This window comes from Mesocricetus auratus, unplaced genomic scaffold, assembly GCF_017639785.1.
Source record: "Mesocricetus auratus isolate SY011 unplaced genomic scaffold, BCM_Maur_2.0 Super-Scaffold_100004, whole genome shotgun sequence".
NCBI lineage: Eukaryota > Metazoa > Chordata > Mammalia > Rodentia > Cricetidae > Mesocricetus > Mesocricetus auratus.
The window spans coordinates 48,643,949-48,669,559 of NW_024429189.1; the positions used below are offsets into that span (position 1 = coordinate 48,643,949).

The 25,611-nt window shown below is 38.5% G+C and overlaps 2 protein-coding genes across 9 annotated transcripts in view; one reads left to right on the plus strand and one right to left on the minus strand.

Moving 5' to 3' along the window:
- The window catches only part of Ppp1r1c (protein phosphatase 1 regulatory inhibitor subunit 1C), a 112,802-nt gene extending 108,448 nt beyond the window's left edge, over positions 1-4,354 (plus strand). The window contains exon 5 of the mRNA XM_040745689.1: positions 3,915-4,354. Within this exon, the coding sequence (XP_040601623.1) occupies positions 3,915-3,952 (38 nt within the window). The 3' untranslated portion in view covers positions 3,953-4,354. The remainder of the gene's footprint in view (positions 1-3,914) is intronic.
- Positions 4,355-16,662: 12,308 nt separating this feature from the next.
- Pde1a (phosphodiesterase 1A) overlaps positions 16,663-25,611 on the minus strand; it is a 273,639-nt gene continuing 264,690 nt past the window's right edge. For 6 of the 8 annotated variants that reach the window (XM_013121172.3, XM_013121178.3, XM_013121164.2 and 3 more), the window contains 2 exons: positions 21,053-21,158; positions 16,663-19,113 (listed from right to left, as the gene is read on the minus strand). In XM_013121172.3, the coding sequence (XP_012976626.1) occupies positions 21,097-21,158 (62 nt within the window). In that variant the 3' untranslated portion in view covers positions 16,663-19,113; positions 21,053-21,096. The remainder of the gene's footprint in view (positions 19,114-21,052; positions 21,159-25,611) is intronic. The other 2 variants (XM_040745692.1, XM_040745691.1) reach the window with 2 other exon arrangements.

Sequence of the window (25,611 nt, forward strand, 5' to 3'; positions counted from 1 at the left end):
CTTGAGATTTGAGTGATGGAAGATCTATGAAATGTCTAGCCAAGTGGGCACTGTTAGTAGTTACAATGATCCAAAAACCATCTGTCTGAACCTCACCTAGTGTGTGGCATTTTTTGGATGCCAGGGTAAAGTGATCAGCCCTCACTCACTCTTCAACAACTCTGGTCATGTCTCAACTGAACAAGAACTGTAGTTGCTCCTCTGTGCTAATCTGATCATTCTCTACACCCCTGCATAGTTATCTTTCTTCACCACTGAAGACTTAACATCCCTTACCTCCATTCCTTTGTCATCCATTTACATATCAGGAAATCATCTACTATATGACTTCTGTTCTTCCTGTGAGGTAAATGGTTTTAGGCTAACCCTGGTCAAGTTATGTTTATTTTATTCATAAGATCAGAACATGTATAAAATATTCGCATCTATAATTTTTATAGTACTTATTGTTCATAATGGGGACAATTTAAATGAAAATATATTTCAAGCCCACTTAAAAATACATTCAATGACTGCAGTAGTACCTTAAATCACAAACATAAGACATAATATATAGCTGAGTAGACTTTAAGAAGTATTTGCTTTTAACATTGTTGTAACAAGCAACTTAAGTATAAGTATTTCAGGGTCTATTGAATTGAAGTATAAATTTATTAAGTCATAAACAGCTTGAATGCTTCATGTGCTTCTCATCTGCATCAAAGAGCAAAGTTCAAATGAAAAATGAGTAATAGGAAAGGCAGGTGTGTTTACATGAAAGTGTTTATGCCATTATACAATTTGAAGTTAAGAGAAGAAATACTCGTTTTCATTATATAAGTCACTGATCCCAAAAGAAAAATACTTCAGAGTCATCATGTTTATTGATTAATAAGTATGCTTCTGAAATACAAAATATATTAAAGAAAGTGATTGTGTTTGAGAAAGGAATGCAATCTGAATAACTAAATATATAAAAGAAAGTCAAAATGGGAGTTCCTGACTAAATTCCTTCCCTCAGAACGTAGGGAACCCAAAGAAAGAGGAGGCAGAAAGATTGTAAGAGCCAGAGGGGATGGAGGACAACGGGAGAATATGGCCCTTTGGATCACTAAGGAAATCTCTTATGAACTCAGAAACTGGAGAAGCAAGGACAGTGTCTACATGGCACTACACCAGGTTCTCTTTGTATATATTATAGCTTTTAGCTTAGTATTTTTATGGAACTCCTGAATGTGAGAAAGAGTGGGTCTCTGATTCTTGTGCCTACTCTTGGGACTCTTTTCCTCTTGCTGAGTTGCCTTGTGCAACTTTAGTATGATGGCTTTTGCTTGATCTTATTAAAGTTTATGCTGTCATGTTTGGTTGTTATTTCTGAGAGGCCTGTTCTTTTCTAACGACAGAAAGAAAGTAGATACAGAAGGGAGGGAAGGGAAGAACTGGGAGGAGAGAAAGAAGGGAAAACTATAATCAGGATATATTTTATCAGAAGAGAATCTATTTTCAATCAAAGAAAAAAATGAAAAGACAAAGATTGATGGAACATCTGTTTTACAATGTTTTTATTAACTCAGAGATAAAACAACATTTCTTGATCATACTTGGTCTACTCGTTTCCTACTCCACCAGGTCCACTCCCTCCTCTCTGTTACAGCAGCTGCCCTGCCCTCTTTCTGGCTCGTACAATCTTCTCACTCCCTGCTTAGATTGAAATGACATGGTAAATATTGAAGGAACTGAGTCCTCAAAAATATCAGAACAGTATGGGGTATTCCGTATGTGGCTTTTTGGGAACAGGTGTTAACTTACAAAAGCAGAAAGACCATAAAAGGAGGGATGGAGAGAGGGAGGGAGGGAGGGAGGGATGGAGGGAGGGATGGAGGGAGCTCAGAATGCTTGAAGAGCACATGAACTTGACTTTGTATTCTAGAGATGACACCACTGGGAAGTTTTGAATTAGGAAACATCACCAAGTTATGGATTGCATTCTTCATGTAAAAGACAGGGAAAGTTTAACATGAATCTTTCCTTCAGATATATATCTCACTCAAGAAAATTTCAAAAATAAAAAATAAAAAAGATGTCAGGAAAGAAAGCACTTGGGGACAAATGAGAGAAAAATTAATACATGATGGTGTCATTTCTCCCAAGCACTGGAATGCCCAGGATGGAGATAGAGTGAGGGGCCCTCATTGTAGTGATATATTGTTTATTATTTAATAACACTTGCCTGGGGAATCAGAATGCAAAGCTAACCACATTAGTTAGCCATAGATGCTGGGTAATGGTGGCACACACTTCTTTTCTCTCTCTTTTTAAAATTAAATTAGAAACAGTCTTTTTTTACTTGTCAATCCCAGTTCCCTCTCCCTCCCATCCCCCTTTGCACCCCCCATGGAGCCCCCATCCCATTTCCTTTTTCCTTTCTGCTCTCCAGAAAGGATGAGGCCTTCCATGGGGGATCTTTAAAGTCTGTCATATTATTTGGAGCAGGCCCTAGGTCCTCTCCCATGTGTCTAGGCAGAGAGAGTATCCCTCTGTGTGGAATGGGCTCCCAAAGTCCATTCCTACACTAGTGATAAATACTGTTCCACTACCGGAGGCCCCATAGACTGTCCAGGCCTCCTAACTGACACCCACATGGGGGAGGTGGCACACATTTTTAATCAAAGGACTCAGGTGTCAGAGGCAGATGGATCTCTGTGAGTTTAAGGCCATCCAGGGTTACATGAGAGTGAATCAGTCTAAAAGAGAAACAGACCTCATGCCTTTAATTCCAGCACTAGAGAGGTATATAAGGAAGAAGCAAAAGTTTCAGTTTCCAGTCACAGGGAAGACAGGATCTCCATTTCAGCCTTAGTAGAGATAAGCTGCTTAGCTTTTCTGATCTTCAGGCAAGCTTTATTAAATCATAAACAATATATCACCACATCTCATTTTCTTTAACTTCCTCTTCAAGTAGAGAGAGCAGTGGCACTAAGAAGAGACAGAAGCCCCAGAAGGGAAACCCATAGCTGTTGTCCTAAAGTCAGAACAGGGTCAGAACAGGAAGAAACTAGTTTCAGAAAGCAAATGTTTCTAATTGGATTTCTTTTTTCATTTTTCAAGATAGGGTTTCTCTGTGCAGCTCTGGTTGTCTTGGAACTCTCTCTCTGTAGATGACGCTGGCTTCAGATTCACAAAGATCCGCCTGACTCTGACTCTCTAGTGTGCTGGGTCTAAGGTGTGAGCCATCACAGGCCAACTTAATTGGATTTCTTGCCTCATCCCAACTAAATTCAGGTTCTCATGGTTTAAGTGGCTCATTGGTATTGGTGAAAAGCCAGCAGTATCTGGTTCCCAGTGAATAGAACTTCAAGACTTCCCTCATGCCGGGGCTTAGAAAACTCACAGGCTGTCTTTTAGTGATGGGGAGATGAAAACAGCACTAAGCGCCAGATCTTTGTGTTAATTAAATGTGTGTAAGTAAGGTAACGTTTAATCTAGATCCATAGCTGAGTAACACTTGATAACTTCAGTCATTCCATACTTCTCACACAAGATTGTTTGGTATAATTTTTAAAAAGTGTATTTTATGAGCAAGTGACCAAAACTCTAGTTCATCTTTCAATAAATATATGCAAATGTTTCTGACATTCTTCACATTTATTATATATTCAGGGTATTGGTACTAATAATATTGCTTATTTCTTTTAATATATTGGTGTATATTTAAGTGGTTGAGACAGTCGATATACATACCAATCAATATATAAATGACATCACTTCAGGTAATCATAAGTTACAGACAGTACAGTGTCTTCATTGATTAGGGTTGCATTGGGCCAGCCCCTTACCCACTGTGGTGCTCCATATGCCTGGGAGATGAGTAGATGACAATGTGACATTCCTTCTGATCCTGAGTTATACATTTCTCACTTCTAATTCTTTTACAGGAACAAGAAACCAAGGAGAAAAGAAGAGATGGGAATAACTAACAGGTGCCTGCAGTAGGGGAAGATGGAATCAGAAAAGGCATTTCCTCCTGTGACTGCATGAAGGTCCACAGACTAAAAGCTAAGTTGTGAGTCAGAGACGTATGCACACATATAGCATCTGATGACATAAGCATGTAACTGACTGTTTTGTCTTTTAAAACTTGGCCTTAGAAAATGACTTTAAAAATTGTAATCTGTGTTGTTGTTTATTTGTTCACTTGGTTTTGTTTGTTTTAGTTTTAAATTTGGAATTTTCTCCAGGAAACTACTCAGCCACAAATCACTAAGTGGATAATTTACTCTGCCTAGCACGTGAACTGTTGCTATAAAGTGTTGTGTAGCAGGTTTTTTCTTTTACAAAGATGTATGTGATGTGTTATTAAATTCTCTGGAATGCTTCCATTGTGTCCTGGGGTGTTTTTCCTTTTTCTCTTCCAGGTGTAAAAAACAAGTTGATAACAACCAGAAGCTGGCTTGTCAGTACTCTGCTCCTGCTGTGCTTGGAAAAGTACAACACAAAGCCACAAGCCCCAACACCCCCACCCCTCCCCATGTGTCAGTGATAACAAACTGGACTGCCTTCTGAGGTGCTTTTGATATTTTATGCATGATGCTGACATGCTTTTCAGAAATGGTTTATTATTATTTGTGCTGAACTATTTGTCAAGCTCTTTTCCTTAATCTTATTTCCCTTTAAAACTAGAAGGGAGAACTTGAATTTGGATAAATTAAAACCAAACTATTTTAATTCTTCTACTTGTGTAATCTGAGACTTCTCTTATAATGGGGAGGATTTCAAACACATTCTCATTGTTTTTGTTTCAAATTCCACTGTGTTTATCCCCTCGTTGTTTGTCAAATTCCATTGGTCTTGATTCAGTTTAGTTCCACAGATCTTTTGGAAGTTTACATTATTAAGCACTCGTGGTTGTAACAGTGAAAAGGGATAGGATTGTCCTTGTAAATCTAGCAAGTAAAATATGCCAGTTAATATTGGTTCAATACTTTACAATTAATAAGGTTGCTTCACTTACGTTTCTCAGTAACTCCATTAAATGTGCACAATAGGTAAGATTTGCCGAGCACTGGTGGCACATGCCTTTAATCCCAGCACTCGGGAGGCAGAGGCAGGCAAATCTCTGTGAGTTTGAGACCAGCCTAGTCTACAAGACCTAGTTCTAGGACAGCCTCCAAAACCACAGAGAAACCCTGCCTCGATAAAAACCAAAAAGAAAAAAAATAGGTAAGACTTACCTTACAGATACAGACTTAATCCCACAGATAAGAAGTGACCCCAAGCAAACTCGTATCTCAACAAGTCTTTCCACGTGTGAACCTGTCAGAGCTGCAAGGACAGAAAAACCACTTCCTTAGGAACCGTAGGCTCCCATGCTTCTTGCGACCGCCTGTAGAGCGACTCATAATTAAATCTCTGGAGTTTCCAGGAAAAAACACAAGACGATTTTTCTCATGTAGCTAGGGTGGGGAAAAGATTCTTTGTTCTTGAATTCTTCAGCATTGACTTAAATGAAGGTGATTTGTGCAAAATCAAACAAGCCAAGCAACCCTTCAACCAGCTGGGAAGTTCGTTCTTCCTCTTTTTCTCTCTGCTCTTCCTCTTCTCCCTTTGCCTTTTGACACAGGGTATCACTGTGCAGCCTTAGCTGACCTAGAACTTATTACATAGACCAGGCTGGCGTTGAATTAATTGAGATTCACTTGCCTCTCCAGTGGAATCCAGAGATTAAAAGTTTACACCACTATACCTTATTTAGTATTTAATTTTAATTTGTTTTCTATTTTCAGAAGCTTGGAAAGATGGATCAGTGGGTAATGCTACTTGCTCTGCAAGCATGAGGACCTGAGTTCAAATCCCAGCATGCAAGTAAAAAGTCAACCATGGCTATATATTATATCTGGGACTCCAGCATTGGGGTAACAGAGACAAGATAGACAGCTTGCCTAAAGTAAATAGTGAGCTTCTAGTTCAGTGAAAGACCCAGTCCCAAGGCAGTAAGATTGAAGCAACTGAGGAAAACACCTGAGATCTTATTCTGGTCTCTTGCACGTGTGTCCCTGGCCACCTTCCCCTTGAAAAACCCACAGAAACAGCTGACCTGAACAAGGGGGAGTTCATGGACCTCAGACTGATAGCTTGGAAACTAGCATAGGATAGAACCAGGTCCCCTGCACATGGGAGTCAGTTAGGAGACCTGGACAGTCTATGGGGCCCCTGGTAATGGAAAAGCATTTATACCTAGTGTAGGAATGGACACTGGGAGCCCATTCCCTATAGAGGGATACTCTCTTGGCCTAGACACAAGGTAGGCCCTGCCCCAAATAATGTGACAGACTGTGATGATCCTCCATAGAAGGTCTCACCCTTTCTGTGAATCAGAAGAGGGAAGGGATAGGGGTCTGTCGGGGGCATGGGAGAATGGGAGAGGGAACTGGGATTGATATATAAGATTGTTTCTAATTTAAATTTAAAAAGGAAAAAAAGATCACTGGCTGCTCTTCCAGAGGACCCAGGTTTAAATCTCAGCAACCACATGGCAGCTCACAACTGCCTGTAACTCTAGTTCCAGGGGATCTGACACCCTCACACCAATGCACATAAAATAAAATTTTAAAAATTATTTAAAAACCCCCACCATCTCAAAAGGAAGTATTATTGAATTTATGCCAATATGTGATAAAGATAACATAAAATTACAAAATAAACATGAATATTGTTTCAAACATTGCCACTTTTAGTATTGTTTTTTCCCCTACTCTGTCCAGGATTTGAGACATGATCATTTTCACTTACTTCTCTTAGAATTTGAATAAAAGGCTTTTATTTCTCAAAAGCAGCAAAGGTATGGCTTCCTTTACATGGACCACAGCAAGAAGACACTGAGACTTTAAACACAAAGCTGGCAGATGGCTGAAGAGTTCTTTGACTATTTTAGGCAGTTGTCTTTTCTTTCTTTCTTTATTGTTTCTGGAAACATTTTCCACGACATCACACAGACAGGCAGGTATCTCATTTCAGTGGTCTGGCAGTGTGCTCTCTGTGGATGGGGCTCCCCGGTCATACTAATTACATTACCATATGTTGTTTTCTGCTTTCTTCTTTTGCCCTAACGGGACATAAATTTCTTAGTTTAAATTTGTTACTTGGTTATTGCATTTTTCAAGTGTTTGAAACACTTAGAAGCCTCTTTATTTGATTTTGAGAGTATGTGATCTAAAACTTGAGCCTTGCCATGAAGGCCAATGAAGTTAAAATAGCAATTGTCACACTAAACATTGCTTTTGTATGTCAGCTTAAGTTTGGTTGTTAAAATTAGCATTCACATTGGAATTACATAATAATACATCAATTTTTAGTTATTTTGTTAAATTCACAGGAAAATATTAAAAATTAGGCAATGCCATTAAATTACCCCAAACCATATCTGTATAAATAATTTGTCATGATATTTGAGAGAAAACCCAGTCACCAAAGTCAATTTCTTTGATTATATAATATGAAATCTATGTGTCTATTGAGAAATAAGAATGTGTCCATATATTGTATTTATGTATGCAAATATACGTATGAGCACAATGAATAAGTGAAATGGTTTACAACAGTGAAATAAAAATAAAGTCTTTTTAAAGAAATAGAAACAATTTGTTTTCTATTAAGTAAAGAACAGAGGTAACTAATTGTTTTTTAATTAATTTTTATAATCTTCTGTGTTGAAGCAACCCAGGAAAGAATGAGTTGAGGGGAGGCAAGGCTAACTCTTTCCTTCTGCTGGTCCCTTGACACATGCTGTCTCTTGGTAGATTTCTGCCCACTCCTTCAAGTTATCCCCACATGAGGGTATCTGCTGCTTCGTGGATGTTTATAACAGCATGTTGTCTCTGGTGGGTCTGAAGATTGTGATTACAGAATTGACTCATTTGGCTTCTAGACTGTGTCAAACTCATGATCCACAATGTGTCTGTTCCTTTTACACAGTGCCTTCCATATCACAAAGGACCATCGGCTTTCTTGTTTGGCTAATGGGAAATTGTGGGGGGTGGGATTCAACTGGTGTGTGTGTGTGTGTGTGTGTGTGTGTGTCTGTCTGTCTGTCTGTCTGTGTGCATGCATGTGCACCTACATGTGTATATACTTGTAGTTCAGCATTTCTTAACCTGTGGATTGTGGCCCCTTTTGGGGTCACATGTCAGACATCCTGCATATCAGATATTTTCATTATGATTCATAACAGCAGCAAGATTATAGTTATGCAATAGCAATTAAGTAATTATATGGTTGGGGATCACCACAACATGAGGAACTGTGTTAAAGGGTCACAACATTAGAAGGGTGGAGAACCACTGTTATTTGTTTGCTTGTTTTCTGAGGTAGGGTCTGGCCTGGAAACAGCTATGTAGATCAGGCTAAGCTTTAATTCGTGGTGTTACTCTGTCTCTGTATCCCAAATTCTGGAATTACAGGCAGGTACCACTCTGCCCACCAATTAAGTTGCATTATTTTATTTTTGTTATTGTTGTAGCTTGGGACATTGCAATTTTTGTTGCTTCTTGGGCACTTGAATCATCAATAATATGTGTTATTTAACAAGTCATTAAGGAAGCACAAAGGCCATTGATATCTTATCTTTATGTTAATATCTATCTTGTCAATGGTTGTATAATACATCAACTGGTGGTAAACAGTAAACATTTCCATCTCTACTTATTTATTTGTACATTTACATCAGTCTGTATTTAACTCTCAACCTATCCATATCATTTTCATCTATATCATCTATGCCTTCATTTTTCTCAAATTTGAGTTATTGGTAATCTGACCTCGATTGTAGAGTGGCTGGCTTACACTTTTTATGGAACAATGTCCTCACCCCACCCCATTACGTGGGTTTTTAGAATACTGCTGCAGTTAAAGCCCAACTATATTACTTAAAATATATACTCAAGTTACTTTATGGGAAGTGGGTACCACCTCTGGAATGTTCTTTCTTTTATAAATCATATAATTTCAGTGTTCTCCTACATATCATATAATGTCCTCAGCACCATACATTTACTCATTCCAATAACCCTAAAAGAGACATATTCTTACTATCTCCCTTTTAAAACTGAAAAGAAAAAGCTTGGAGAAGACCACAAAGTTGGCAAATGACAAGCCCAAAATTGAGCCTGGGTCATTGTTTCAGGAGTAGGTAAAGAATTTCTTGCCTTGGGTCTTCCATGCAAAACTCAACAAGAAAATAAGTGTCTGGATAAATACCAATAAGTATTCATTTCACTGTGGGCCAGCAGTGTTTCCAGCACTCTTTAGATCCTTAAAACATTCTTCATTATTATTTTACCATTTCATCAATATCTTTATGACTAGAGGTTAGGACATGTCAGTGTTAATTGCTAGAAGCCACCAGTGACGGAGAATTAAAGTCATTCTGCTTCAAAATCCAATAGGCTTCCTATACTTAATCACTAAGTTTACAAGCCATCACCTAGGAAATATGAGCTTGGCTCCTGAACAGTGTTATAGGATCCATTGTGATTGCTAAGCATGTGCAGCAGCATATGTGTTTCCCCAGGGTAACAGGGGCATGGGGAAGCCATAATGCTTCTCCTGTATAATTCATGTTCGCTTTTAGTAAGCTATCAAGAATTAAGAATTAATGCACTTCCCATTTGTCTGCTCTGAGAAAAACAAGTACACTTAGGGATTCTGTATATCTGTAGGGCTTCTCAAATGGGCCTCCTTTTGACTGTATCAACTAGTAAGGAAATCTGGAAATTAACTTAATCAGATATCAATCAGGAAAAATAAGAATAAATGCCTACAAACATTTTTTGCATGTGTATCTATTCAACAATATTCACCAAATATCAACAGTGTTTAGGATTTTCTAATCATCAAATTCAACAGGGAGACCAGCTCTGTGGGAGAACTGCATCTGTATAGCTCTGTGGAGGAAGGAGAGAAGGGACCAAGTTAAGATGGCACGGAGAACACCAAGACCAAACATGGGAGACATTGCATATAAAGAATAGGCAGAGACCCATAGCAACACATCCTATAAAGGAGGCTATCAGCATGAAGGCAGGCTGCATTGAGGCAGAGCTGGCCTTACATGTAATACGGATATGTAAAGGGTGTTCAATGTGAGCTATGTAGCACAGGTTATGTTATCTTCATATGGGACAGATGACTTTGGAGAAGGATGTACATGCTGCTTGATAAAGATGACTTTGGAGAAGATGTACAAGACTGGGGTTCACAGTTACTAAGTACTTTGTCAGGAAATAGGTGCATGTGTAACTCAAGCCAAGTGAATTCCTGGGAGCTAAGCAAGTCTACTTGCCTGTCTCACAGGGCACAGGGTTTTGTTCTGAAGCAGCCCATGTGATCCCTGGGCTCAATATGTCACATGGCCAGACTTTCCAGACACTTACCCCACTTAGCTTTGTAGTTGACTTTTAAAAAGGAGGGAAGAATATGAGGTGAGGAAAAAGATGGGGAGGTTGAAAGAGGTAGAAGAGGAGAAAAATGGGATGGGGTATTTTGATAGCATTAGGGCTACAAAGTATAAAATATTTACCTTACTTATAGAAAAATATGCTGATTTCTGTCATAGAAGAGAAACTATTTATGAAGAGGAATGTGAGTTTCAGCAGACCAGAGTTCTAATCCCAGAATTTACTTAAAAATTCTGTGTCCCAAGAGTGCCTGTAACTCTAAGACTGGAGGATGCAATGCTAACTTTTGGCCTCCATGAACAAAAGCATGTGTGCAAATGGAGTCTTTTTTTGTCCCATCCACCAGTCCACCAGTTCCTCCATTTACACACGCGCATACACACACATGCACACATACACACACACACACAGAGACAGACAGAGAGAGACAGAGAGAGAGAGACAGACAGAGAGAGAGACAGACAGAGAGAGACAGACAGAGAGAGAGACACACACACACACACGCAGAGAGAGAGACAGAGAGAAGATGAAAGCCTAAAAAGAGGAAGAGGAACAGTAGAGAGATTTAATTTATTAAAGGAATGGAAGAAAATCTGAAACTGTGAAGAAGTCAAATGCCAAATATTCACCACAATTAAGGTATAAAGACCTAAGAAATGGAAAGCTCTTCGAATGGGGAGAAGAGACAGGTGCATCGACCTTCAGTATGGTAGCATTGAACTTTAAAGTGGTCCACACTGTGGTAAGCTTCTCAACAACTGAAGACATCAAAGCACATGCACAGCTCAGCCGTTTCTTAGTGGCTTAGTTTGACATAGCTTTGAATGAATAACAGAGATTGAATGCCATACATCAAACATGTTAACTGCATGTTGTTCAATGAGCTGTGTTCATGGCCATGGTTTGATTTTGAGAGAGCAGGCCAGTTTAAGGGGCTTCAGTTCTGGAGCCTAAATCATAAGTCTGAATCGTCCAATATGGAAGACACTTAAACTATTTTGCTGTTCATTTTTTTCTATTTATAGAGTGTTACAATAATAGCTACCTCTTACAGTTTCTAATAGAATAAAATAGTTGTTAGAGGTAAGGAATAAAGAACTTCACAGTATGTACTCAGTGAATATAAGGTATTATGTTTTCATATATAGTTGCATCACAACCGTAAACAAATACTATAAATGAATGCATTGTAACTAATACTCTTAGTATTAAATCAATGGATTCTGCATTCCAGTCCTACGTGGGGATAAAGGCATAAAAAAGACTATTAACTTCCTTCTACCTGCCAGTGAACACATTACCTAATATGTGTATTTAATCCTTACCACAACTCTAAAAAATAAATCCTGAAGTCATTCAGGAAAGGACAGCTGAATTCAACATGTCACATTCAACCCCAATGAGTTAGGATATAATATCTGCAAGATTTGTTGAATACAAGAGAAGAGAGTAACAAGAAATAAACCTCTTTCATGGAATATTTAGTCTACCTTGGAGGCAAAGTGAAGAATTCTGTTTTGATTAATGGTCTGTACAATAAAAAAATGGAACTGCTTTAAAAGCAAGTGAACTACATGTACATAGGTTTTTATTAAAAAGCTTTCTTGAAAAAGGAAGTAATTTATGTGGTTTCATCTTCCAAAAGGGAAGGAGTGATTTAAATTGGAGGAGGAGATAGAAAACATAGTTTGTAAGGTGTGTGTGTGTGTGTGTGTGTGTATGTATTCGTGTGTATGGTATATGTGTATGTTGTGCATGTGCATGTATGTGGTGTATGTGTGTGTGTCTGTGTATGGTATATGTGTAAAGTGTGTATGTGCATGTATGTGGTGTGTGTGTTCTTGTGGATGCATGTGCATCAGGTTTGTGTAAATATATATACATATATGTATAGAAGCCAAAGTTCAGCATTGGCTACCACCTTCTTTCATTGAAACAGGATGTTTGATTGGCCCTACAGGTTAGACTGGGTTGTTAGTAAGCCCAAGGAATCTGCCTATCTTACCTCAACAACACTGTGCTCACAAATACAAGCCACCACGCATGACTCCTTTCCCTTCTTGGGTTCTGGGGCTTCCCCCTCAGGTCCTCACTCTTCACAGAAAGAATTTTACCAACTGAGCCATCTCTCCAGCCTGAGTTCTAATATTTTATCTGGCTTTAGGATACATACAAGCATACAAACACAAACACATACACACACACACACACAGATGCACTACAGTAAAATACATTCTCACACAATGTGCAGATTATTTACAAATGAACTCTGTCTTAACTGATTTACAGTACTGTGTACAGTATTTAGATAAAAGTAATTTCTAACAAATGATCTCTAGTATAGCTCAACATCTTCAAGGTGTACATATAAGCAACTGTAGATGACTTATCTCTGCATCTGATAATAATTTAGGCATGAATGAACAGTTTCCAAATAAATTGAAGGGGAGAATCAGAACTTCCTGTCGTCTTCTAGAGTCAAAGACTTTGAAAATGAAACAAGAGAAGTAACTTCTTTTTCTTATCAGGTGGGAGAAGAGTCCTTCATGTACTCTCTAAGGGTGATCCAGAGAATATTATCCACAGTAATCTACTTTTCTTGGGAAAGGAGACTCTAATTCACTGAACTGGTCTAATTCTTGACTACTACTGGTATGAAACTTCATCATAATTACATTGTCCCCAAGATATACATACTTGGCTTATTTATTTCAAGATTCAATAGTACTTAGTATTAGTTATTCTCCTGGACTTTATAAAATGCATCTTTGATTTGTCTCTGTTATTTTGAAATTCAAATTAACCATACATGGAATAACATCGATTTTTGTTCCTCCTCCCAGACTTAGCTCTCATCTTTGGAGCATTTGACTTCCAAATGGGCCAGAATGTGCCGAGCTTTGAGCACTGACAGACAGAAGTACCTGGGGGACATGGGTGTTGCCAGGGTTTTGGGGCTGTCTGTGCCTAGCTCTATTATGAGAATTGAATGTTATGGGTTTTGTATTCAGCTAGAGTGATTCAAAATTTCACCAGACCTTTCCAAGATGGAAATTCCCCATGGAAAACACACACCTAAACAAGAGGCAATTGCAATCTTTTCTGAATTATAGTGGGAGATATGACTAATAATCAAAAGACAGAAAATGTACCCTTTAGGGACAAGGAAAGTGGTTGCCATGTATAAGGTATTGCCCAACTGAACAAAAGCATCTCAAACTATGTTTTCTTGGTAAAATAAAGAATTGTTCCTCTTGCCCCTGAAGAATGTCTTAATATTTATCTAATTCTAATCTTCCCTCCTCCTATGTTACTCTACAGTCCTATTAACTATATCACGAACTAAGGTCTGTCAGCCACAACCTGCACTTTTTTGAACTACGTGCTTTGTGATGCACACAGATTCCCCTCTCCTCTCCTCCACTAATCCACCTAGGTTCCTTGTTTTCTTTATTTACTCTTGTATTTTGTGTTTTCTAGTTCAAATCTTTTATCTCTTCCAACTTGAAAGCGGCCTTTGGCCTTTCATTCCAGGTGATGTATAATATACTTTCATTCTGCCCCCACACGCTTCAAATTTATTTTGCATACATCTCTATGTTCTAACGTTTCCCAGAAAAATCAGGCAGACAGAAGTGAAACACATTTGAGGCTAGTACCTTTGCAATATGGTTGTCACTTTTGAGAGGTAATATTGGTCATTGTATATTCAACATTGCAAGTACATACAGTATGTGGCAGACCAATGACAACCAGGTAAGTTGTGGTAATTAATTTTGTAAATTTCTTTTTATTTGCAGATTTTTTCAAAAATGGGAGTTTTATTCAATTTATTTCATGTGTATGTGTGTGCACCTATGTATATATACCACTTGCATACCCCGTGCTTGCAGAAGTCAGAGGAATAATATCAGATCTATAGAGATGCAAGTTACACTTGTGAGCAACCCATGTGCTGGAAATTCAAGAGCAGTATGCACACTTAATGGCTGAAATGTCTTTCTAGAATTTATTGTTCTGAAAGTCAAATGGCCACACAGCTTTCTTCTAAAGTCCTCACTGGCCCTCCCTAATTACTCATATAAAGACCACATTTCCTTATACAACATTTTAAAGGAATCAGCATAGCTTTGGATCTATAATATGTATTATATTAGCTCAGTTGATCCTTTTCTGTTATTATTCTTACTTTTGGTTTTCTTTATTCTTTGTTGGTTAGCAACTAATTAAGTCTTATATTCCAATACATGACCTGCTTTTGATGTTCACAGGTAGGAGGAATTATTTCCTTTGCTTAGTATAAGCATATAATGTGATATTCAAAGAATTTAAGTAATTCTAATTATCTAGTAAGCACATAAATTCAAGGATTTTTTTTCAAATTAGAGGTGGTTAATAAGTATCCATGACTCTTGGATGTGCTCTCATTCCCATAAGGTCCCCAAGCAATTGATTCGGTGGCCCAAGGTGAATGGTACAAGTACAGCCACTATTGAGGGAAAGCCATCAGTACCAAACCACAGATCACTACACCCAAGGCAGAGATAACTTAGTTGCTTCCCATCACATAGAAAGTGCCTCTGCTAGAGAATAAAAGAGCCACTGCTACCCCCAAAGAAAGTGTGTTGTTCTTCTGAGCCCTGTGCTAGAGTGGTCCCGGCTTATATCTACTACAAATGCTGTGTTTGATGCTTTCATGAAAAAGATGGAAGGTTTGCTGTGCCAGCTTTGATTCTAGAGCAGGCTTCTGCAGAACAGTGGCTCATGCAATGTAAAAAAACTGTTCATTGAGCTTAGATGAAAGAGTTATTCCCCCGTCAGGGTTCTTTTAAACCTCAGGGCAAGGCACGGCCTAGAGGTCAGCTCTGTTTGGAACTTACTGTGAAGCCAAGGTATTCTTTTCCAAAGAGAATGTTATCACAAGTGTGAATGTTTAATACCTCCTGTGTCTCACTTCATTCTGCTCCCCACTCTGTTTGGTCTTTAGAAACCTGTGATCAGGGCTCTTCTTTACTCTGCTCTCTTTTGATACATGGTAAGCACCAAACAGAGTTTTGTGAAGAATCAATTCACTTCACCTTAACTTTTGTGTTGGGGTGACTTTTAGTATTTTCTCCTAAACGTTTATCTGATTTTTCTTCGAGATGGGTCTCAAGGTCATTTCCTACTAAGTAGGATGTGCTGGGGAAATGTTTAATTCCTTGATTAAAACTATTCTCCACTCACCTAAACTTTGGGTGTTTTATTGAAAAAAAAATGTTCTCTGTTGACATTTGAAAAAAGAGACAAACGTAATGCAGGAATGCAAAAAATGAAATAAATTTGACCTTCAATTATTTAAGATAAAAAATGTTCATTGGAGATCTAGAGAGCTGTCCAACTTCAGAAAAATTGATTAAAATGTCCCAAATGGAAAATAGGTATGCATATATAGGATTTGCATATTAAATATTCAGAGTTCTTCCACAGAAATACTATTGTAATGCATGGTATCATTACCCTACTTTTGACTCTAAAATATTCATTGCCCTCATTGTCTAAAATCTGTACTAAATTATGTCCTGCTATATTGGCATTCTCTTTTACACATTGTTCTCTTTCACATGGCTTTCTGGTCCTCTGTGTTTCTGGCCCACTCCACAAAAATATAATAGGAAGAAAAGGTCTTTGGGTACCATAGACATCCAGAACCAAATAGGTGAAATTGGCCTCTAAACTGCATGTTTGGAGAAGTATTCTTCTCTGAGACTTGGTTTTCTTTGAGTGAAATCTATGCTGCTAGATTATTGTTAAAATAAAAATAAAATTTGTCAATAATTTACATGGAAGCCACATATGGAAAACAGGCAACAATTTTAATTTTCTTGTTATTTATTACTTTTGTCAACTCATGTGCTACTTTTTCTCTCTTTTGGAATCACCTAGGATGGAAATAGTGACCTTTGTGTGTGTCATTCTGAATACTATCTGTAAATTACAGTGGGGATGGCACAGCTATAAAACTTGAGATCCCTAGAGAAAAGACTCTCCTTTCCATATTTATATGTGAGCCGTGCTTTTAGACAGGCATTTGCATCTAGTGATAATGGTCAAGGATCATTTTCTTTATGGGACAAAGTCATGCTCTGAACAAATTCAAATCACTTTCCCATTTCATTTGCTCCCAGCTTCTTCATATTTCCCCAAGCTTTCAATAATCCACTAAAAGAAGTTACACCGAATACTAAGTGGGTCAGGATAATTTCCATCAAATATGATTTATTTAGCAATCATGTATAGTAGGAAATACAGAGAGTTACAGCTAATAAAAACACAAGAATCATAGGCTGTCATGTTAAAAATGTAAAGTTCTGGATAAATGAAAAGGCATATGAACTTGCAAGTATCTGGTGGGTAGCTGTGGGTAAAAACACAAAGCAGATGAAAAGCCTATGGAGGGAGATCTGCCTCACAGTGTGGCCTGTGCAGAGGGACAGCACATGTGACCTCCAGTCTAACTCCTGCCTGTCTGTGCCCAGTAAGAGTGGTCTTACAGAGAGAACAAGGAGGCAATTAGTGTGGGAGGCCAAGGAGACACGTTAGGGAGGGTCGAGATAGGAAGAGAGGGAGATGAATGGGAGAGTAAGTGTGCCAGGCAGAATGACAGCTCTGAAGTAGTGTGTCTCCCCAAGTCCCCCTGAAAGTCAGTCACAGTGCTCTGTAAATCATAGCTTTGACAATTCTGGTAGCACATATACACTGACCAATGTGTGCATCCATTTATAGCAACCAAGTATAGAGATCAAAGTAACGAAGCAGATGTGTTTTTATGCCACGAGGGGAGCACGGTTACAATTTATTCTCTCCAGAGACACAACTGGCTCAATTAGGAACAATAGTGATCAGATTTCTTAGACTCTCAGATTCTGCTTAAAAAGCAGACTAATTTCTAGATGGTAGATATCTCAATGATTAAAAAAGAAGACATTAAGAGCAGTAGTTACAGTTTCTCCACAAATAGAAAAGTCCATCTTGAAGGACAAAGACTACTATGATGCACATTTCTATAAATCTTCTCAACACATTATTATAGATCAATCTTTACTGCTGACATTTAAAATATCCATCACATTATAATGTCTATAACACAATCCAATTATTGAGCTGTGCTGAGCACAAGATTTAGACAATACTAACACTAAGAATCTAATTCACAGAACATTTAAAAGCATTTTATACAGTCTACACACAAATATATCTTAAATTAAAATAATGCATACTAAATATGCATAGAGAATATGGCTTACATATTAATGTAGATCTAAGTTGTGAGTTATAGAGATCTCACTACTTAGGCTTAGAAGCTTCTGGTCATGTCCTTCTCTAAAATATTGTTTAGTCTTGTGGAACCTGGGGGAAAAGCAGGTGCAAGAAGCAACTCATTAGGATGGGAAAACCCTTTTGCACATCTTTTAATAGGCAGTTACTCTTGATTCTTTCCATCCAATTTCCACCTGCATGAAGCTCACAATCCCTGAAAGGTATGTACAACGAAAAGCTACAACATCAAATTGGGCTTGATAGGTCTTGTTAGCCAAAAACAAGTAAAGGCCCTTAGGGCTAGGAATTCTCACATGCTCAGGCAAAATATGGCAAAGAAGCAGAGTCTTTGAGGGTTGCAGTTCGTTTCCATTCAGTAAAATCAAAAGTCACATCAAATAATGTTAGCTATACAGAAAAGTATGGGTTTTCATTTCAATATACACTTCTGAGTATGAGTACACACACCTACACCACACACACACACACACACACACACACACTCTCTCTCTCTCTCTCTCTCTCTCTCTCTCTCTCTCTCTCTCTCTCTCTCTCTCTCTCTCTCTCCTCTTATCCTTTGGCCTATAATACATTCTTGCATTCTAATGGGATAAAATCCCCGAAGGAAAATTCTGTTTTCCCTTCAAGTGCCTAAATCCTGCAATGTCTGATGCTCCTTGTTATTGTGGACGTAGAGCAAGCTGTGACCTGCAATGTAACCACACATATGGGTGATACAGTAGTGCCTTAAAACCACAGGGATGGCTGTAGGACGATCCTCTGGCTTCAGGGGAAGGTAGCACTGTAGCTTCCCAGTTGCAGACACAGCATAATCCGGTCCCTGTGTGGCAGCTTTCATGGTTGGCTGTTGCTGGGAATTCATGAAAAACTGAGCCACCTCAATTCTCCGTCTATTCCCAAGTATTTAAAGGAGAACATTCTCACCACACCAGCCTTGAAAGAAAACCCCATTTTCCATCATTTTGGTTTGTTTTTCTTTTACTTTTTTCTCCCATTTAAAATTTTGTTGCAGCAGCACTCTGAGTAACACAGTGCAAGAAGTACATTGGGAAATGGTTTATCTTCTGCACAAGTTAAAAGTGATGAAATTTTTAAACTGTCCAACTTTCAGTCTTGAAAGATTTCTCTAGTTTGATTGAAGATGACCAAATTACATAGGGAAAACTGTGGCAGAAACAGTAGCCAGAATCCTAGTCACAATCCACAGGTACTTTGTTGCCCAGTTACTAGATTGAAATTTATGCTCTTATTCTTTATAGAGGAGTCTTCTAAAATGGCCTGAGCCAACTGTATGTTCAAAGAGGAGAATATAATTTTTTAGAAAGTCAAGGACTTTGCATGTTTTTCATGCTGCATCATTTCCCTGAAATAAATCAAATGAAAATGAGATCAGAGAAGGGATGGGAAGGTAGGTTGGATAGATGTTGGTTAGAATATACAAAATTTCAGTTGGTTCATAGAAATAAACTCAATATATGTACTTACAAGTCACAGTAATTTATAATGTATTTCATTCTTGAATAATGCTGAGAGTAGCTTTTTCTCTAGCTACTAAGAAGCATTAAGTATGGGAGGTTATGCATTCAATATTTAGTTCAATTTCATCATTTCATGAAGACTACAGGCTTCAAAGCATGTTGCATGTGATGAATACAAGTTTCAGCAATTAAAAATAAGTCAGGAAAAAATAGGGAACATCGTTTAATCTTTATAGGTGTCAGATACTGAGTGGCAGTTTCACCCAGGACCTATACACTACTAGAAATAAGAGATTTACCATTATGACTAGCAATTGTTTGATATAAATTATAATTCCTTCCTAGATCTTCTCTATATGTCTGTGTGCTTGCACAGTTTTCAGCTGTAGTAGGTCTTTTTCATACCCTGAACAATCATTTCAGTAAACACACTGCTGGCTAGCTTTCCCTACATACATTTTAGGGAAAAGTTCGTTCATATTGTATACTTATGCCATGAATGTTTAGAAAATGTTGACCCAAAGATTTTCTGTCTTGTGTGTGTGTGTGTGTGTGTGTGTGTGTACACATGTGCATGCATATGGTGATATTAAACACTGGGTTGCAAATGTCCTATAGGAAAAATCTTGCTTAATTATTCTTTATTTGTTTTTATGACAGTTACATTCCAACAGAACTTTTTGTTACTTAAAACACCTATAATAGTCTACTCAAAATATAATAGTTTTCTCAAAAATATATTTTAAAGGTTTCCTCAGGCATCAGCAGCACCCAATAACTCATCTTTTTAAAATGATACTTTTGTTTTCTTAATTCTTTGAGAATTTTGTGCAATGTACTTTGATTGTATTCACCTTGAATAGCAAGGATCTCTAAAGGCAATAAATGTACAATCTGTGTGGAAGTGTGGAGAGTCATTATCACTGTTACAATCAATGTTAAATATAGAGATGGGCATGAGATGCTAAAGAGCCAACCACTTGGCGATTTATTTCCAAGCTTCATGTATGAAACAGGAATCACAACACCATGCGATTCTTGTCATAACATATATAAGATTTTCACCAGTGAGAGTCTGACAAATATTGAAGAATTACCTTAAAAGCCAAATCACATTTTAATTCTGTTAAAACAGAACCCGATGAGGCAATGCATGAAAACATCCCAAGGGTGCGGCATGCATCAGCATATTCTCTTGCTCCATACTACACCAACATCAGTACTCCTTATAACACTTGGGATTTGTTTCTTATGCATTTTCTTGTAAACTTTAAGACATCTGCACTATATATACACCACTCTTTCTAATTTCTTGTTTCTTGTGTATCCTTTCAAGGCAATAGTCCTTTTAAAATGGATATTAATATTAACATATCAGCTCACTGAAACTTCATATTTCTACAACATTATTCCTCGAATTATCAGTTTGGCAGATTGAAAGCAACTCTTGAGGCCATTATTATAAACAAGTACCATTACTGTCCATAGATTTCTACCAAACATGGTACTTGTGTATATCATCTGGAACAAATAGTCACATTTTCCATATAAAATAAAACAGAAATCAGCATATAAATGTTCCCATATGTTGTAGAAAAAGTAATTCTACATCTTTTTCCATTCTAGGGATTTCTTTACTAGAATCTTCTTTATAAACCCTACAAAATATAACTCATTATCCTTAAAGAATTAAAACTCTAATCTCAGTAAATAAAAATTGTGTTGATGATATTTAAAATTTAGTTGATAAAAAGAATATATAAATGAGATCCTTTGTATCTAATGGTGTTAGAAATTAGTTTTTTATCTATGCAGTAATATTACCTCTTACGTTTAAAACAACTGAGCTCTTAAAAGTTTGTTCAGACCTATGGATGTGTGTCAGCATGCTTTTCTTCAGCTTCTGAGTTCTTATGAAGATCAAGTTCACCTAAAACATCAAACAACAAACATGTAAGACAAAATTAGCCATTGGGGAAGAAAAACTAACATGCCAGGAGATAACACTTTGTAAAGTGTTAAAGACTGAACTTTATAATGGAATTTTTTTAGTGCATTTCTCCAAAGACGGTGATTTTCTTTTCATCCTGTGGGTTTACAGAATGCAACAGCATGTCTTCTTTGACCATTTAGCCTTTAAAGTTGCAGCTTAGTCTGGAAACACAGAAATAAAATACATGTGAGAAGCATCTATTAAGTCACACATGGGAATGCATGATTTTCATGGATCATTCTTTTACTGAAACTGAGTTTAGACAAATCTTAATGACTTTAACCACTTATGGATTAACTACTATGAATTTACAACAAATTGAATGAATGTGAGTGACTAGTAAAATTTCAGATAAAATAGTCTGTCAAAACAAATTAATGGAATTTATAGTCTTAGAACTTTATATAAACTCCAGCTTTTTATAAACCCTGAAGATAAGGAAAACATTAGTGTGAAAACTATTCCAATGCTTCCTAAGATGATGAAGAGGATTAATCAAACAATGAATAATAAAGTTTCAGGTAAACATAAATGGAGACCCAGGTGCCTTCCAGACTAGTATCAGTGCAGTACCGTTTACACTCGCTAGACAGGACAGGAATGTAGACTGACTCTTTATCCTGTAAGTGCAGCGGTGATGTTTTCAGATACTTCTGACTAAAACCCTGGCTGGATACTTCACTCTTGCCTGTTGACAGAACTAGAACACTGGCCTGCCTTGTAACCTCCCAGAAATTTGCTGCTATATTTCCAGTTCTTGTTACATTCAAATACACTCTCACGCAACCCTCTCGAGACAGTTGCCTTCATAATGCACTTGAGGAAAGTCTCGGTCAGAAGCAGGCCAGTGTTAACCTCTTTATTACCTTGACACCACCTATGGCCAAGGCCCCTTATACTTCAGATGAGGAGGAGTCAGGCCACATATACCAAGCAGTGCCTCTCAAACCATGGTGTTCGACCACTCCTACCCCTTCCTGCCTTCACATCTCTACCCCAGTACCTGTAACAGAAATTTCATCTCCCCACTTTCCCCAACATCCACCTCACAGCACCCCTTCCTCCCATTGCTCCCCCAGCCTATGTTGCGGAATCTGCTCTGGTCCCCCACATGTCACGTAGGTACCTGACCATGGCCTTCCCTGCTAACGTGGGATCGAATGCAGCCAACCAACCATAGGTGCCCACACCCCTTACTGAACTTTCTTTTATCTGTAAGGCTATTAATGAATCTGTCCCAGAGTCTCCCTTCTTTAAATAAGTCCTTTGCCAATGGGCTACACAATTACAAACACATTATGACTAGTATCATCTTCTTAAGGCTGTTTTGGATCCTACCCAAAATGCAGTGACTTGCATAATGATGAGATCCATAAATGGGTCCTGGCTACCAGGGACCTTGACCCTGGTGCTGGCCCGGTTGTTGCCCTAACTGCCTCCATCAGTGCCATGTTGTCAGATAGACAATGGTCTTCTGAACAACATGGCCCTTCTGCCCTGCCAGACTGATTCTGTTGGGGCTGTGACAAGCCTGACCACCTGTGGCATGACTGACCTAAGGAACTTCCAAAGACACACTGTCCCAGATGCAACAAAGACTTCCTTTGGGCCAAGGACTGTTGTTCTCAGCCATCAGACAACCTTGCTTCTTTAAACTCCTGTCAGGGCATCCCTCAGGATAAGAGGGAGTTATCCCACTCCCAAAGTGTTCCAGACCCTGGTTTTCCCCCATTCTCCTATGATGACAATACGTCTGGATGGACAATCCATTAAAGAGTTTATGCACGCAGGAGCAGATGTTACCATCCTCACAGAAACGGAAGCTCTCCAGTTGGAAGACATGGGGGTTGTCCTAACCACAGATGACCATGCATTTTTCAATGGCATAACCCATGACAAAACAGGCCTCTCAGGGTTTATACAACCCTCTTCTTCAACAGAACAGCACCCCCAATTCCAGAGGCCACTGCCCACCTAGAGACCACACAAAAACTATTACCAAATCCTGTACCCCTCGCATGGCTCTCTGATGATGATGTCTGGATAGAGCAGAGGCCCATCATTAAACTCAAATTATGAAACTTAAGGACTTAGTAAAAAACAATTATATTTGGGGCATTTAGAGCCATCAACCAATAGATACAACACCCCCATTTTTTGTCATCCAAAAGAAGTAAGGCCATTACAGACTCCTCCAAGACCTGCATGCCATTAATGCCCAAATGGAAAAGATAGGGACCACGCAGCCTGGCCTGCCATACCCCTCTTCATAACACATTGTTGTGTTACATGTTAAGGACTGTTTCTTCCAAATACTCCTTTCACCTCCAGATAGATGCTGCTTTGCCTTTATGGTTTGGGAATCCAACATGAATAAGCCTGCCCAGAAATATCAGTGGACCATATATTGCCTCAGGGCATAAAAAGTAGCCCTCCTATCTGCCCATTATATGTTTCAAAGGCACTTTAAAGCATCTCAGAGGATATTCTACTTGTCCATTATATGGATGACATTCTCATTGCTCACCCTGTTGCTCACGACCTAAAAGAGACTTCCCATGCTTTCCTGCACAACCTAGCATCCTTACACCTACAGGTTGCCCCCAAAAAGATTCAATATGTTTCCCACTTTAAATTTTTGGACTTCTCTATCGCCAAACAAATACATCCACTTTCATTCAAATTAGCCCACCAAACCCAATATACACTGGCTGAGCTCCAACAGCTGTGTGGCATGGTCAATTGACTCAAACTGTTCCTCCGAATCCCATATCAAGAGAGGCACCATCTGTTTTTCTCTGTTAGAGGACCCTACAAGCCAGCCTCCATGCACAAGTGCACGCACATGTGCAACAGGCACTTCCTTCCTGAGCTAAGCCGCCAAGCATTCCTCAATGCCCAAAGACACTGCCAGAGGGACACCTGACCAGGAGAGACATCTGACCTACAGACACCAATGGGAAAAGGAAATATGACAAAGTCAACACCTGAGCCAATAGGACCTTGGGAGGGGTATAAAGGCAGGCCTCACTTCCTAAATAAACAAGTCTACAACACGCTCAACTACTCACTGACTTCTGGTGCCTGAGTGTTGGTGCTGTGTCTTCTCACCTCCTCCCCCAAGGGGTCTCCGAATAGGGTATCTTGCAGCACTGAAGAATTATAAAAACTTGAACATTTCCTAGAAAATTTCATATTCAAAGCTAAAATCAAGGAAGATGTGGTTGTTAAAGAGTAAGAGAAACTAGAAAGAAGCCGAAGAGCTTGAGATTTAACTGAGAGGCAGAGTGTGGAACTAACATGTACAAGGCCCTACATCTGATCCTCAGAAAGCAAAATTAAGAGAAAGGAAAAATAAGAAAAAAGTAGAAAGAATACAGTTAAGAATAACAATTAGAGTAACAGTAAGATACCACTACCAAATGTTTTGTACTGAGGCAATAGAATAAGAATGGTATCTTGAGCAACGTCAAAGGTCTAAAGGCATAAACTCAATTGAAAGATTAATTGAACATTATAGAGTGTTCTTCTAGCCCAGGATGACCTAGGGAAGTGTTTCACCTGGTTCGACACTCAGGCACTCAGAAACTTCTGCAGACACAGTCATGGGATCCTAGCAACTTGCTGTGTTGATAGCAAATCTCTGCACTGTCCGTATGATGATAGCTTTGCGGCTTGCAGAGTAAAGGAGTTTAGGGATCATAGTGGACTGGCAAATACATGCAGTGTGTGGCATGGTTGAAGTCCTTAGATGCTGGCCCTCAAGCGTAATGTCTGAAGCTGTGAGAATGAAGATGGACATACTTTGAGACTCCAGAAAGTTAGAGATGTCAGGAACATGAAACACATACTGAAGAAAGTTTTAGGCAGTTAGAGCACATCCCAAAGAGAGGCCAAATTACCCAGGGTGTAAGAACAGGGCTTTGCACATTTCAATGTGTGCCACAGAAACCAGACATAGAACTATAAATTTATCATTTTTCCTGTTGGATTTTGGTCTTACTTTGGTTCTAGCCTTCCTTTTTTATCCCCAATTCATCATTCTTTGGGATGGCAATATTTATTCCATACCATTGTATATTGGAGGCATGCAAGCTTCATTTTAAACTTCATAGGAAGAAATGGCAAAGTTTACCCTGACAGCCAGCCAGGAGCTGAACATCTGAAACTGGGCCAAAATAAATCCTCCTTTAACATTATTGAGAAATTTGTCACAGAGACAAGGAACCTGAGTAACGTAAACATGTCCTTTCATAAAGTGTTACATAAGCTTCAAATTAATAAATTGCCACATGGTTTTACCATTGACTTCTAGATGGTAACCAAGAATATTGACAATAGCTTGTAAAATTTGAGGGTCTATGAGACCTCAAAACGAAGTAATCATTTC